Consider the following 17,074-nt stretch of genomic DNA (forward strand, 5'->3'; position numbering starts at 1 on the left):
CTGTTGATAATGCTGGCCCTACACGACAAATTATATTTCTCATTTTCTTCTCGAGGTTTCATAGAAATCATTTCTTCACTCTTTTTAACTAATCATTCTTTTTTGAAAAAAGACATAATTTAAATCTTTTTTATTGTAATTCCATCCTGGTGATTCTCTGTTGTTTTTTATCCCAATTGGACTTTTTTATCTTCCCTTCTACAGATCTCTTATTCTCTAGTTGTTTGTTATCTGTATGTTTTATTTACTTAATTAAATGTTGTCTGATCTGATGTATTCACTCATTTGCTAATATAACACTGTTTCTATGAAAAATTTGAAATTACCATTTCTCTTTAAAATACCTTAGTAGTAGTATAATAATTTATTTAATCAGTTTAAAATGAGGATTTGCATTAATTAATGCCAAATCTCTTTAATTTTTATTTTTATGATATATTTCTTAATCTCAGGATTGTGAGAGGAACACAGTTATTTTCATATGGTTAGTCAATAGTATACAACATGTATGTCAATGGGATTAATTAACAGAATAGATTTATACTGCAGTAAAAATCTTGCTCCCTAAAAATATGAATTTTGCATTTTAATATTAGGATTTAATTCACTTTTTAGAATGTGATCTAGAAGGGGCTAGGGCTATTTTTGTCATTTCCAACAGTAGCCTGGAATTGCTACCTTTTCCTGTTCTGACAGTTCACTTACACATATTGAGAGAGGAAAAATTAAAAACAAACAAACAAAAAACATGAAGTAAATGAGAGCAGAAGAAGCAATAGGCTTTCAAGAATTCAAATTATTTTTGTTTAAATGCCTTAATAACTTTCTGAGCCATTGGCTTTTCTTTCTGAGGAACCTCAGCTTTCACTAGCTTGTTTTCGCTTATGAAATGAAAGGCTGAATGATGAACAAGTAAGTAATGACTCCATCTCAGTGGATACCTTATGTTCAGAGGAGGCGTCACTCCTCTTTCTTTTTTTTCCTTTGAGCTGTTGGTAGTGCATATGGGAATGTACATCTGAAATGGGAATGGGAGATGGTGGGAAACATAGTTCCATAAGAACAAACTTCTCAGGAATATCAAGAATGTTTAGTAATGTGACTTAATAAAAAACTTGATAGAATTAACATGAGCCACACTTTATAATTTAAAACTTGTAACATTTATATATCTTGCCTAAAAGAGTAAAGTTGCAAATTAAGACTTTAAGATAGTAAGCCTAAATATTATCTTAGTGTTTTAACTTAATTTTTTGGATCAAACTAATATACATACATATTTAAGTCAGATACTACCACAAAGCTTCTAATAAAAGCGAACTGTCTTCTGCTTTATTCCTCTTCATCTCTGTCTCCATACCAAGTAACTTACAACTTCTCCTGCATTATCTTAATTTATATATCAGTTTTTCTTTAAATTAATAACGTGTTTATATTATTTTTAATAATTACATTTTATTTTTAATAAAACTTTGCACATGATTTAATACTTGCATCTTTAAAACTGTCTAAGAATTGTAAAACTCCTATAAATTCTGTTTCTCACATGGCCAAATGTGTAGAGAAACAGATAATGAATGGCATTAGCATCATGATTATTCAAATCCAAACACTCAGTAGTATAATGTTGTACCAGTACTTTTCCCCATTAAGAATCTGAGTCAAAGTCTAGTATTTTGTTTTAATCTACCAAATGAGGAGGATTAGAATCCTTATAATTACTGGAAGCAAACTAAAGCAGGAAACCTTAGCTTTTATGAGGTCCATGAGTGCGATGTAGGTGTTTGTAGACTTAAAATTGTAGGTTAAGACTTTTATGGGCATTTCTCAAGGGGTGAGAGTTTATAGCTTTCCACAGATTTCCAAATTAGTCTGTCACACCTAAACAATGGTTGTAACTTCAGTAACCACCACTGAAGGGTGCCTTTAAGCTGTGATTCTCAGTATGTTTTGGGTCATAAACCTGTTTAACAATCTGATAAAAGCTATAAACTTTCAAATTTGGTACAATTGTCGAGGTTCTTGGATCCTATATGTGGGATTCATAGACCACTACCATTAAGGAAACACGTTCTGTGTCATGTTAGGCCTTAATCTCATTATTTTTAATCTCATTATTTTAGAGACTTATTGTTTCATTTACACATACTCTTATTCTGTACCTTCAGACTATTTCTCTATACTTTCATAATATTTCTCTTTAAAATTTTTATCTCACATATATCACCTTAGGTAATATGTATTTTACTATTATTTCTTTACCTTTCATACCATATTGGAACAATTTTTAAAGTTTTCATTTCCTGTTTTTATTGCCTTCTTTAGGTATGGGGCAGTTATCTTAGGTTATAGTCTTTAAAAAGAACAGTTAGTGGATAAATATGTTAAAGGAGATTTTTTCCCATATAGCTGAGATCTGGAAACAGCCCATCAGTAGATGAGTGGATAAAAAAGCTGTGGTACATTTACACACTGGAATACTATTTGGCTGTAAAAGGAAATCTTACCATTTGCAACAGCATGGATGGACCTGGAGATTATTATGCTATATGAAATAAGCCATTAAGAGAAGGACAAATACCATATGATCTTACTTTCATGTGGACTTTTTTTTTTTATGGAAAAGAGATTTTTATTTTTTATTATTATTTTAAATATTTATTTATTTTTATTGCAGATGCTCCCCCCCCCCCATTGACACCCTCCTCCCAATCCCGCCACCCTCCCAGCATTTTTGTTTCTGTCCTTGTTTACGCGTACATGCATATAAATTCTGTGGTTTATCTCTTCCATCACCCCCCATCCACCTCTTCTGAGGTTTGTCAGTCTGTACCACACTTCCATGTCTCTGGGTCTGTTTTGTTCCTCATCTTGTTTTGTTCATTATATTCCACAAATAAGTGAGATCATGTGATATTTGTCTTTTCTAATTGGCTTGTTTCGCTTAGGCTAATACTTTCCAGGTCCCTCCATTTACATGTGGAATTTAATGAACCAAATAAACTAAGTGGAGACAGACTCATGGATACAGAGAACAGACTGACAGCTGTCAGAGGGCAGGAGGGAGGGGGGCTGGATGAAAGAAGGTGAAGGGATTAGCCAAAAAACATATATATATATATCTCAGACATAGACCCAGACAACAGTGTGGTGATGGCCAGAGGGAAAGGGGGATGGGGACTAGGTGGAGGTGGGCAAAGGACGGGGATAATGGGGACAGAAAGGGACTTTGCTTGGGACAATGGGTGCACAATGCAGTACGCAGATGATGTTTTACTTAGTTGTGCAATTGAAACCTGTGTGGTTTTTTGAACCAATGTCACCCCAATACATTAAACCAACAGAATTTAGTCTGGCTGGTGTGGCTCAGTGGTTGAGCGTCGACCCATGCACCAAGAGGTCACTGGTTTGATTCCCAACCCAGGTAGGTGCCCTTGACTGGGAATCGAACCCAGGACCCTTTGGTCTATAAGCCGATGCTCTAACTGCTGAACCAAAGTGGTCAGGGCTGATACTTAAATAATAGATTATGATGACCCATCTTAATGTGTTTTGACATCTTTGCAGAATTCATGTTAAAATGTCAGTTATAGCTATGTAAAATATGTCTCAATTATTACTCTTTTTCTACATTGGTATTTTTGTTATTTGGTTGTTCTTTATTAACTCTTTTATTAATATATTCTATTTAAATTGAACCTAAGAGATTCCACAAATCAAAATTGTATCCTTATTAGGATATTTTTCTTAACCTTTTGGTATTTATTTATTTTTTAATCTCTCACGTTTCTTCTTTGTAGCACTCCCATTCTATTTTGATTCTATTCTCCAGTTAGTGACAGTTTGTTTACCTCTTAAAATATTAAAAAGTGTACATCTGAGATTTAGAAAAATTGAAATTTTGTTTGTCTCTGTGCATAATTTTCTTTAAAGAAGAATATTTTCATTTGACTTCAAAAGGTTTTTTGACTATTTCCCCCCCAAAACAAATATTTAATTAAATATAGAATTGTGTAAATATCAAAATAACATAAATTTGACTTTCAGTGCAATGCGTGTTTTACTATCTAAATTACCAAGACCATGGATTGTGGATGAGAAGAAAGATGATGGTTATACTGCCTTGCATTTGGCTGCCCTTAATAATCATGTGGAAGTGGCTGAATTGTTGGTACATCAGGTAGGAAAAGCAGTTCAATCATTTTTAACAATTTTAGACCATTGCCATTTATTTATTAGTTCATCATCTACCTATTAGTATGTTACAGTAAAATCCCATGATGATGCAAATTCAGAAATAGTGCACAGTCTTCCATCTAGCACTGGTTGTAAATGGAGGGAAGGAGTGTGTGTGTGTCTGTCCCTCAGTCCCCAGTGTTTCTTCTGCACAGTCTTCCCAATGAAATGAGTATCAACTAAAAGGGATTTCCCAGAATCACTGCCACTGTTGTGGAAGTGTTAATCAGCCATAGGACCAAGAACCATCATATTTATATTTAAGCTGGTGTGGCCACTTGCTATCAGGTAACACCAGGCTGCAGCCAGGATCTGGGGATTCAGTTTGTGGTTACTGCTGGACCCCTGGAATCTGTGGCTGGATAGCAGCACCCACTCACCTTAGTCATTTCATCCATTTCGGAAATAAGATGACTTAACTTTTATGACTGAATGTTTTTGAACCTATGTTTTGGTAGTTTATGGTGTTTTTGTATATTCAGCAAATTTTTAAAATGCTTCCATCAAGCATATGCCATATAAAAGGACTGAAATTATCAAATAATTATCTGTGATCCCTGACTTTAAGGAACTTACAGTCAAGTTAAGAAGATGAAATAGAAAAATTTAGGAGATAGTGCACTATGTGTAATTAAGATCATAATTACAGATCATACGATAGTCCCTCCATAAACTACATAAGTTTAGATAAAGAAATAGTTCAAAGGGTAAGCTGCCTTTCCTCTGCCATCTTAAGCCTTTATTATTAAAATTAATTCTTTTAGAAGTATTGCTAATTATGATGTATTCTTTTATTCTAATCCAGATGGCAGACCTTAAGCCAATACCACACTGTCTTAGTTGTTGTTGCTTCATAGTAAGACTTGAAATCAGTTAGAGTAAGTCTTTCAACTTTGTTTTTCTTTCTCACAATTGCTTTCATATTCTAGATTTTTTTTTTTTTTTTTTGTGGTACGTGCCCCTAGCGGGAACCAAACCCAGGACTCTCTGGTCCGCAGGCTGACACTCAATCGCTGAGCCAAACTGGCCAGGGCTATATTCTAGATACTTTGAATGTCCATATATATTTTAGAATTATTATTAGTTTTTATTAAAAAGTGGGAGTTTTGTTTTTTTTTCCCGTTCATTGATTTTAGAGAGAGAGAGAGAGGGGAAGGGAGAGGGAGAGAGATCTAGAAACATTGATGAGAGAGAACATTGATTGACTGCCTCCTGCATGTCCCCCACTGGGGATCGGCCCACAACCTGGGCATGCGCCCTGACTGGGAATCGAACTGGTAACCTCTTGGGGCATGGATTGACGCTCAACCACTGAGCCACCCTGGCTGGGCTCTTTTGGGAGTTTTATTGCTCTTACACATATTAGATTTATCTTTAAGTTTTGATGCTATTATAAATTGTTTTAAAATTTAAATTTCTAATTGTATACTGTTAGTGTATAGAAATTCAATTATATTTTGTATATTGATCGTGTATCCTATGACATTGCTTAAATTACCACTGGTCATTAGGGAAATAAATTACTCTCTGTTTATCATGGTTCATCTGTTCCAGACTAACGGTTGCACCTGGCGTTGAAGGATTCCTGGGGTGCTCGAATACATAGGCCTACAGTCCATATGTGCAGTAATTTTAATTTTAATTGTAACACAGGGGTGTATAATTGACTCAGACAACTGAGCGCATGCTGTATCATTTTCACTGTCTTGGTCACCTTTTTTTTTTTTTATCCTCACCCAAGGACATTTTTCCACTTTTTGTTCAGATAGAGTGGGAGGGAGGGAGATGAAGAGAGAAAGAGAAACATCTACGTGAAAGGAACATATCGAGTGGTTGCCACCTGCACGACCCAACCAGGGCCTGGGACAAACTGCAACCGAGGTATGTGCCCTTAGCGGGAACCGAACCCGGTCTCTCCGGACTGCAGGCCAACACTCCAACCACTGAGCCAAACCGGCCAGGGCTCAACTTTTTAATGAATATATTTGAAAAAAACGTGATAGAGTGAAGCCGTGAAAGTTGAAGCGCGAAGTGGCGAGTGCCGACTGTATAATCATATTGAGATATGACTAATTATCAGCTCCAATAACTGAAATTAAAAAGGCTAGAAACACCAAGTATTGATTAGAATATGGCACAATTAGAATACACAAACATCGCTGGTGTTTTTTCAAAGCAGCTATTTTGAAAAATAATTTGGTAGTTTCTTATAAAGTTAAACATATTTTACTATATAACCCAGCAATCCCGCTTGTGGGCATTTACTCAAGAGAACTGAGGACACATTTCCACACAAATACTCACACTAAATATTTGTAGCAGCTTTATTTATAATAACCCCAAACTGGAAGCAAGCCAAATGTTCATCAGCTGGTGCCCAGATAAACAAATTATGGTACATCCATACAGTGCAGACTACTTTGGAAAATATAAATGATGGACAAGTTCAGAAAACTTGAATAGGAAAGTTCTTCTCTATCTGCATTTATATGAGAACAGACATGATAAGAAAACAAGCTGAGATTAGGTGCCTCATGATCTCACTCAAAAAACAAATAATAAAAACAAACCATAAATTCCGTCTTCTAGAAAATGTCACAGCATTACTGGAATTTCAGCTCAACCTGATGCTTCAAACAAAGGCACACAGTTAGGTATCAAAGTTGTAATCAGAGACATAAACAGAATGATAAAGTTTATCTTTTGAACCTGTAGCCCTTTTCTTAATTTCCTATTTTTTATTATGCCAGAGATTGTGCTAGGCAGTTTTGCATGTTACTTTTTAAAATCTTCACATTAACCCTGTGAAATAGACTGTACTATTACCATTTTGGAGCTGAGAAAATAGGCATGAAATGGTACAATGCCTGCTTTAAGTTCATTTCACAAACTCTAAGTGAGAGGGAACCTAGGTCCCCTGATGCTAAGTTCATTGTTTTTGCTTTTCAGTCCCTTTTCTCTGTCATTAGCTTCAGGTGTTCTCATATAGTCCCGTAGCTTTCCCGGGGCTCTGGTGGGACATTCTGCTCTTTCTTTGTAGGTGTTGTTATGTACTAATTACTGTTGTCTTCATCTCACCCTCAAGCAGAGTTCCTTTTCACTGAAGGAGGAAAAGCTCAGTTATACAACAAGAGGAAGTGAGCTTATTAGGTCATTAAAGTATATCTAAATCCAGTATGAGGACTCATTAATAAAACTTTTCAGGAAATATTTACAGTTAAAATGGTACTGATTATCTCCATTGCTCTGTAATGGAGATGGAAAAGGAGCTGTGTTTGACCCTGGTCCTTTAACTGTTCTTATTTGAAATTACCATAATAAAATTAATTTCAAAATTGCTGCTCTACTTCAGAAAGTTTGCTGCCCTTTTAATTCTTCCTCTATTACCCACACTGTTACCTTATAAGAACAATGTCCCAGCAGCTAGAGGAGTGGAAAGTGGTCAACAGAATCCAATGCTATTTACTCCTCAAAAAGAGTTACAGCCCTGGCCAGTTTTGCTCAGTGGTTAGAGTGTCGGCCTGTGGTCCCGAGAGACCTGGGTTCGGTTCCCGCTAAGGGCACGTACCTCGGTTGCAGTTTGTCCCCGGCCCTGGTTGGGTTGTGCGGGTGGCAGCCACTCAATGTGTCCCTTTCACATCGATGTTTGTCTCTCTTCCTCTCTTTCCTTTCCACTCTATCTGAACAAAATAATGGAAAAATGTCCTCAGGTGAGGTTAAAAAAAAAAAAGTTACAGTTTTGGTGTTTTTCACTGTTGTCAAATTTTTACTATGTAAACTTTGTTGTTCTTTTTCAGGGTAATGCAAACCTGGATATCCAGAATGTGAATCAACAGACGGCCCTCCACCTTGCTGTTGAACGACAGCACACCCAGATTGTTAGGGTAAAGTGTTTACCGACATGAATGTTAGTTTACAGTTGTATTTTAACCAGACAGATTTCTAGAATGTTTTGAAAATTTAAGTAATGCATTGTTAGGTTTCTCAGGAGGCATAGTTTTATGTAAAAATTATGATTTTAGACTATTTTATATCAATTTATTTATAGTAGGGAATATGTTAAAACTCTGATATTCAGAGTTTTTATAATTTTGTTGCTAGATCTGTGAATTCCCAGAATATTAAATAAGAGAATTGCAAAGTAGCATGTAAATTAGTTTTTATATAGAATTTTAATTACAAACTTTGGCTGAACGTTCGCTGTACAGATTCCAAAAAAGCTGAAATATTTATTTTATTAATCTGGTGATTCCAGACAAAATATTTGAAAGATTATTTATTTACAAATTTTTGGTAGAGCAGTGATTCTTAAAGTTTGGAGGCTGGCCCAGCAACATTTTTATCACCTGTGATCTTAGTAAAAAAGTAAATTCTTGGGCTCTACCTCTGACCAACCAAATCAAAACTTCCAGGGGTGGGAACTGGCAGCAGTCTGATTTAACAAGCCTTCCAGGTAATTCTGATACACATTCAAAATTGAGAAACACTGCCCTGGAATGACATTCTTTTGTGACCTTTTTGAAACAAAGTAAAAACAAAAACAATTTGCCAACATAGGTAAGACCTTATGCTTGAGATTTGTTTCTGTATATGGTGTTTTTCTAAAACTCTGATAGCATTTGTAGACAGAATTAAGAAAATTGTTAAAGCACCACAAGCACAATCTTAAATAAAGTTATATTTACTACTTAAAAAATATATTGTTATTTTAGCAAATATCTATTGTAGTTTAGCAAACACTTCACATTTATTGTTATTTAAAATTCCTCTTGATAAAAATTCTTCATTAATCTATGATATTTGGGCTTCATTTATGACCATACATTTGGAGAAAATTGACCAAAGAGAATGGAATAAAAAATAACTTCTTATTTGTTTAAATAATAGAAGAATTTTGAACATTATGATTTGGTCCTATTGGAAGTACTTAATATATCCTCACATATCTGATATTAAAAAAGAAAAAAGTCCTAAATCTCTCCCAGTTATATTGATCTTAGAGTAGATGAATTAAACAATATATTGGTTCTCCTTTCTGTTTTCTTTAATTTGTTACTCAGAAGGCATCGCTATTCGCTATTCGTAAGGATCCACAAGGGTATAGAGTAGTAGCAAGCAAATATATATGAATCATTAGCTTTAGTGGCAGCCTCTTTAGGTAGGCTCTCTCGCTATTTCTTTAGATACATTGTAATTTTCTTGTGGGTGGGGATACTTTAGCAAAATGAGATGTCTTTCTCTTTTAGCTTTTGGTCCGTGCAGGTGCCAAATTAGATATTCAGGATAAGGATGGAGATACTCCTTTGCATGAAGCTCTAAGGCATCACACCTTGTCTCAGCTACGTCAGCTCCAAGATATGCAAGATGTGGGGAAGGTCGATGCTGCCTGGGAGCCATCCAAAAACACAGTGAGTAAAAATACTCTTTAATTCAGTACCACTGAAAATCATTTTCCTAATGACTACTGATATTGAACATCATTTAATGCAAGATCTTATGTTTATGACTGATTTAACCTGTATCAGATAAAATATTTTCTCGGAGCTACATATGTAGAAATTTATTTATGAACTAAATACTAGTCAGTGCTAACTATATTGTCTTACATTCTATTTTTTTTAATGCTTTTATTGATTTTTTAGGGAGACAGAGATAGAAACATTGATGTGGGAGAGAAACATTTATTGGCTGCCTCCTGCATGCCCCCTACTGGGGATGAAGCCTGCAATCTGATCATATGCCTTGACCAGGAATCAAACAGGGACCTCTCAGTCCATGGGATGAAGCTCATTCTACTGAGCCACATCGGGTGGGCTGCTTCACATTCTTATCAGTAGTTGCTTGGTTCTTTCTTTCTTTTTTTTTTTAACTTTAGACATTCAAGTAGATGTGTTGTGGTTTTAATTTGTGTTTCCCTAGTGACTACTGATATTGAACATACTTTCATTGGCTTTTTTGCCACCCACATCTGTTTGATGAATGTTTGTTCATTATTTTGTTGAGCTGTTTCTTACTATTGAGTTTTGAGAGTTATTATATAATCTAATACAATTTCTTTTTCAGATATATGATATGCACATGTTTTTTCCTAAGGCAGAAGTTCTTAAATATGATGAAGTCTGTTATATTATTTTTAACTTGTTTTCTGCTTTTTGTGTTCTATCTGAGAAATCTTTGCCAAACTCAAGATCACTAAAGTTTTCTTCTGTTTTGTACTAGAAGTTTATAAAGTTTTAGCTGTTACATTTAGGTCTGTGATTCATTTTGAGTTAAATTATATATATATATAAAATATATAAATAATGAGATATGGCCCTGGCTGGTGTGTTTTAGTGGTTAGAGCGTTGGTCCACACACCAAGGGGTCATGGGTTTGATTCCCAGTTGAGTGCACATACCTGGGTTGCAGGTTCAATTCCTGGCCCCTTGGGGCAAGTGTGGGAGGCTACCAATCCATGTGTCTCTTACATTGATGTTTCTCTCCCCTTCCTGCTTTCCACTCTTTCTAAAAATGAATGGAAAAGATGTCCTTGGCTGAGGATTAACCAAAAAAAAAAAAAAAAAAACTATTTTAAAAAATGAGATAGAGATCAAAGGTTATTTTTTTCTGCTTGTGGCTGTCCAGTTATTCTAGCACCGTTTGTTGAAAAGACTGTCTTTTTGTACTGAATCGCCCATTGTATCTTTATTCAAAATCAGTTTTAACCATGTATGTGAGTGTTCTGAATCAGATGCTCTGTTCTGTTGATCTATGCCTTCAGCTATTGATCTGTGTCTTTAGCTACATGATGCCAGCTCACTGGATTGATTAATGTAGCTTTATAATAAATGTTGAAATTAGGTAGTATAAGTCCTCTAACTTTTTTCTTTTTTTTCAAAGTTATTTGACTATTCTAAGTACTTCACCTTTCCATATGAATTTGAGAATCATTTTTAAGAATGTAAGGGGGTTCTTAGACTAAAGTATTTGAGAATTGCTGCCTTTCTATATGGTCATAAATAAATTCTCTAACTCTGTGTGCCTCATTTTTCTCATTTTAAAATGAGAGGAAGGGAGTAACTGTCTCTATAAGGTTGTGAAAATTAAATTAGTTAACTCATGGAAAGTGCTTTAAATAGTTCTTGGTTCATTGTAGACACTTCATAAATGTTAACAATTATTTTCAAGTAAGATGTTTGAGTCAGTAATTCAGATGATAACAGACGTGTTTGTTTTATTCTCCATTTCTTGGCTCAGTTCCTAGGTATTTTTTTTTTCCTCACTTGTCTTCCCTTATTGTTTCAAGTTGGTTCCTAGCAGCTCCAGAACTGAATTGAGTAGAAAAGAAAGTACTATTTCTTTAATATCTGAATCACAAGTCTTATTCTTGAATTTTATTGGTCTTAATTGACCTGATTTGGGTTGTGTGTCATTCCTGAGCTAATCACACAGAGAGGTTGATATCTGATGGGTTTGAGCCATCATTGGTCCACCTCTAAAAGTGGAGAGTATGCCAATCCTCAAGCTATATGCCTGAGAAAAGTGGAGCTACAGGGGAAGGGGGAATGGATATTAGGACTGCAGCTTATAAATGTCCACCATGTTTATATAGACTGTATATACCAGACATATATTTTTATATGTAATAGACCCATACATATTAATATATGTACATATACACACACATAACGTATACACACATATATATGTATATATACAGGGTGGGGCAAAAGTAGGTTTACAGTTGTTTGCATGGGAAATAATACAATAATTAATAAGTAATAGTAAGAATAAACTCTTGTGTTTCACATACTCATAACTGTAAACCTACTTTTGCTCCACCCTGAATTTGGTGGTAAGAATTGATAACAGATTCTTAAAGGGAAAATAATGACTCTTTTTTTATTTGATTTCAGTTAATAATGGGACTTGGTACCCAGGGGGCAGAGAAAAAGAGTGCAGCATCCATTGCTTGTTTCTTGGCTGCTAATGGTGCTGACCTTAGCATTCGAAATAAGAAGGGTCAATCACCACTTGATCTCTGTCCTGATCCAAGTCTCTGCAAAGCATTGGCAAAATGTCATAAAGAAAAAGTCAGGTTTGTATTATTTATTATCATAAAACTTAATATTCTATACATAAAGTATCATGTCATTTCATAATAGATTACTTGAATACTTGAACATGCTTTTGTCTTTGTTCTTCATCTTTTTTCCCTTTTATTTTTCATTAAATTTATTGGGTTGACATTGGTTAATAAAAGTATATAGGTTTCAAGTATACAATTCTATAATACATCATGCTCTTTCTCTATCTTTGTGTTGACCCGTTCGTTCTTAAAAATTTTCCTATAGAGAATATGTCTCTTATTTCATGTTCTATTCTCTGTTATTAAATATACTTTATGTATACTAAGTTCTAAGAATGTTTTCTAAGCCATTCTGATCTTCTAGTACTCCTATATGTTAGAGGAATTTATAATAAAAGGTCTCACTAGTGAAATTGCTTTGATTAAGGTTATGTGTATTTAAAATTTTTAATAGACTCTTCCAAAGAAAGGCAGTTGACTCCACTCTCCAACAGGATATATCTCTCACAAACTCTAATAATCTAGCACCCTGCACAGTGCCTGATAGGCACTCAGTAAGTATCAAAGAAGAATTGAAAACATGAACAAATGAATGAATCACTTTCTGATGGAGTTTTTTTCTAAGAATGATCATTTCACATTGTCTTCTTTTCTAAAAGTAAAATATGACAGTGTTTTTAATTTACAATAAAACTAAATTTCTCATGAGATCATAGACATACAAAAGGTATATCTTATTAGTTTCTCATCCAAATGATGCCCTTTATACCTGGTTTTTGTCATTGAACATTTCAGTAGTTGTCCCTTGACATTTGTGCTCTCTTACCTCTCTTATAATTTGTGTAGTGATGAAAAGACATCTCTTCGGAATCCATGCGTAGAGCAGTATTTTAGGGAAATTAATATAATGAGTTATATACATTTCTTAAGTGTATCCTTAAGGAACCTAAAATTCTATTACAAAATGACAGAATGTGCCTAAAAAATATATTGATTCAAGGCACTATAATCACTGCAGTAATAACTTTAAGACTAGGGTCTGAGATGAAACTGCTTTGTGTTTCTGAAGATTGAGTTTCTGAAGATTGTAGTAGAAACAGGGTATTCCTTTTCTAGAGCTGTAGTTGGTCATATGTATGTATTTGTATGTCTTTTATCATTATATTTATAGATGGATTCTGACTTTCTATAATAGAATTTTTGCTCCCTAAAGGGACACTTAAAGAAATGTCTGACCCTGGCTGGTTTGGCTCAGCAGTTACGAGAGTCAGCCCATGGACCAAAGGATCATGGGTTTGATTCCTAGTCAAGGGCACATACCTGGGTTGCAGGTTTGATCCCTGGCCCCCATCGGGATCATGAGGAAAGGCAGCAAATCGATATGTCTCTGTCACATCGATGTTTCTCTCTCTCCATCCCTCCCTTCCCTCCACTCTATTTTTGTTCTTAATCCTCACCCAAGGATATTTTTGCATTTATTTTCAGATAGAGCGGGAGGAAGAGAGAGAGAGAGAGAGAGAGACATCGACATGAGAGAGACATACCCAGTGGTTGCCACCCACACGACCCCAACCGGGGCTAGGGACAAACTGCAACCGAGGTACATGCCCTTAGCATGAACTGAACCCTTGACTCTCTGGTCTGTGGGCCTATGCTCTAACCGCTGAGCCAAACTAGCCAGGGCTCTTCTACTCTATCTAAAAAAATCAATGGAAAAATATCCTCAGGTGAGGATTAAAAGAAAAGAAAAGAAAAGAAAAATATCTGAATAGCAGCTGCAGTGACATATTTTCCAAAGAGCCCTGTGAGTTGTGGACTCTGATGATGCTTCATTTCATCCTGTCTGTAGTTAGGATAACTAACATGAACTCTAGTTAGGATTTTTTTTTTTTATTCTTATACTGTTCTCAGCTAATTCTATATAGGTAAAGCAAGTTATGAGTGAAACTATGTATGTGAAATTTTTAACTAGTGTTTTTGATTTCTTTGTTAGAAGAAGATTCAGATTTACCCTTTTCCATTGGGTGAGGACTTCATTTTGTAATTCGAATAGTACTATAAGTACATGAAGATGCAGAGATGTATATAAATAGAAAAATACAGTATACAGTTTTTCATATACAGATACTAAAGCTGTTTTTATATATACAAATGGTTCTCTAGATGTTTTAAAAACATTTTAATTATTGAATTTGTAATATAAATATTCTGATAGGCTTGATTAGAATTTTTTTTTTTTTTAGTGGTCAAGTGGGTTCTCGAAGTCCTTCTATGATTAGTAATGATTCTGAAACCTTAGAAGAGTGTATGGTGTGCTCAGATATGAAGAGAGATACTCTTTTTGGCCCATGTGGACATATTGCTACCTGTTCTTTATGTTCTCCGCGAGTCAAGAAATGCCTCATCTGTAAAGAACAAGTTCAATCCAGGACAAAGGTAATATATTTTTAATATAGCATTTTATCATTTTGTGAGATCTTTGAGACTACTATTAATGATAAACAAGATTATATGGTGCTATGTGTCTGTTTAATTTTGTTTTTCCTATTCTAAATATAGGAATGTATAATTTATATATTTATTGAGACCATTTATGAGATTCCTTCTTTATATGTAAACTATAGTCACTAAAAATAATCTATTATTTTGCTTTCAAAGCACCTTTTAACCTAAAGATATGTCTAGTTCCATTTTGTATTGTAGTTACTTATAAATTGCCCCTTTTCTGAGTACATGAACTGTTTTCTATTTCTTTGTAAAAGGCCATAATTTTTTTTTTTTAGAATGTCACACATCCTAAATTTATTTGATTGTTTGATCACAGCATTAATTTGTTTCTCTATCCTTTGTATTACCTGTAAACTAGAAGGTAGGTCTAATGGCTTGATTAGGGTCTGCTTAAACATTTTTGGCAAGAAAACGTCACAGATGATGCTACTCATTTTGTATTGTTTCCCACCAGAGGCAAATAAATAAGTTTGATCATCCTGCAATTAGTGATGGCCAAATTCTGTATTTACTCTGAACTTTTCATCTTGTCTGACTCCTTTTGCTTTTTGAGAAGCATTATTCTTTTCTGGGTTACTGGTTTTATTCTTTTCCCATGTAACTCAGTGTTTTATCATAATTTTACCATCTTACTCATTTTGGTTTACTGAAATAATTGATTTTCTTGTTTAGTTTTTCCTAATGTATGTGTGTAAAGTGAAATTTAAGTTTCTTTTACAAATGATTTCTCTCAAGGTGAGTAGCTTAACCCAAAAGTTATGTTGATTTTCTTTGGTTTCATTGATGAAGTTCATACTCTATTTTCCATTCTAGTTTTTATTCTTTTCACTTTTCCTTTTACGCTTTCTAAGCTATTTATTAACCTTTATTAATTAGAAAGGAGCTGGCACTAATTCTCCTGATGAATTAGCAGACAGTGACTTAAAAGGTGTTATCTTACCAGTGCTTCTCACATTTTCATGTGGAACCCTCTAAAACTAGAGGATTTTATGATCCAAATGAATACAGTGATACCTCGGTTCTCGAACATAATTCGTTCCAGGAGGACGGTCGAGAACCGAATTGTTCGAGAACCGAAGCAATGAAACCAATAGGAAAGCGTGACTCCACAAAGCGTGACTCTCTCTCTGCACTCACACTGATGACGCAAGCAAGGCGCGCTGGGCCGAATGAACGCCATTCGGCTCAACTCGGCTCATCTCGGAAGTTCGAGTTCCAAATATTTGTTCGGATTCCGAGACAAGTTTCTCGAATCTCCTGGTCGAATACCGATTTGGTCGAAAACCGAGGCGTTCGAGAACCGAGGTATCACTGTATAACTTTGGTAATTGGCATAGGAAAAAATACAAGGAAGTTAATTTTGGGTAGGAGATACTGGAGTGTGTGTGTAGCTACTTAATTTATTGGTAAAGGTGAGGAGGATGAACTAACAACACTGATTGTACACTGGGCACTTTGTTGGCATTTTATCTGTACTATCTGTGAGCCCTGCTTAATAAATAAATATGGATTATTCTACTTGATATTTATAATTTACTTTAGTTAGCCGCGTACAGAGTAACAGTTTGGGAAAGAATCTGAAAGAATAAAAACCTAAGCCATTCATTCTCTTGTTTTTAGCTTGGTCTGTGTATTCTTCTGTACTTGAGACTTTTTGTTATATTAAGCCCTATTTCAATAAACCTTTATTGAACACTTATTTTGTATTCAAGACATAGATGTATATGATAATTTTTTGCTAAAAATTTGTAATCTCTTGGCAATCTGTGACTTAGGTTAAGAGCTACTCTGCCATATAGGATGTTGTAGGTGCTTTAAGATATGTGATGTGAGTTTAGAGTCCCTGGTTGTCAAAAGCAGAATCTCAGATATGGAATAGACCTTATTGTCTTCTAGTCCAATGCTTAGTATGTACAGTTGGAAAAACCAAAGTTCTAGGAAGTACATGAACAATTGGATCTTAATACAGTTCTCTTGATTTTTAAGTCCCTGTTTTGATACACAAACAAAATGAAAAACAATGTCTACGAGGAGGGATTGATAGAACAGGGAGGTAGAGTGGAAGAAATATGCTGTCATTATTTTTTTTAGACCAGTTCTGAATTCCAAGAATTAGTAAGCTTTCCATTTGTTTTTAAACTAGTAATTTTTAAACCTGTAGAAAACTACAAAAACTAAGATGCTCACCAAATACATTTGCCAGATTGATTGCAGAGCCTTTGAAGATGAAGAAATAGTGACCCCAAGTGGTTAAATGGTAAT

The 17,074-nt window shown here is 34.8% G+C and overlaps 1 protein-coding gene across 3 annotated transcripts in view; it reads left to right on the plus strand.

Moving 5' to 3' along the window:
* The window catches only part of MIB1 (mindbomb E3 ubiquitin protein ligase 1), a 143,930-nt gene that overhangs the window by 115,068 nt on the left and 11,788 nt on the right, over positions 1-17,074 (plus strand). For all 3 annotated transcript variants that reach the window (XM_036244203.1, XM_036244201.1, XM_036244202.1), the window contains 5 exons: positions 4,048-4,180; positions 8,034-8,120; positions 9,483-9,644; positions 12,132-12,313; positions 14,548-14,740. In XM_036244203.1, the coding sequence (XP_036100096.1) occupies positions 4,048-4,180; positions 8,034-8,120; positions 9,483-9,644; positions 12,132-12,313; positions 14,548-14,740 (757 nt within the window). The remainder of the gene's footprint in view (positions 1-4,047; positions 4,181-8,033; positions 8,121-9,482; positions 9,645-12,131; positions 12,314-14,547; positions 14,741-17,074) is intronic.

This window comes from Molossus molossus, unplaced genomic scaffold (genome assembly GCF_014108415.1).
Source record: "Molossus molossus isolate mMolMol1 unplaced genomic scaffold, mMolMol1.p scaffold_m16_p_6, whole genome shotgun sequence".
NCBI classification, from domain to species: Eukaryota; Metazoa; Chordata; class Mammalia; order Chiroptera; family Molossidae; genus Molossus; species Molossus molossus.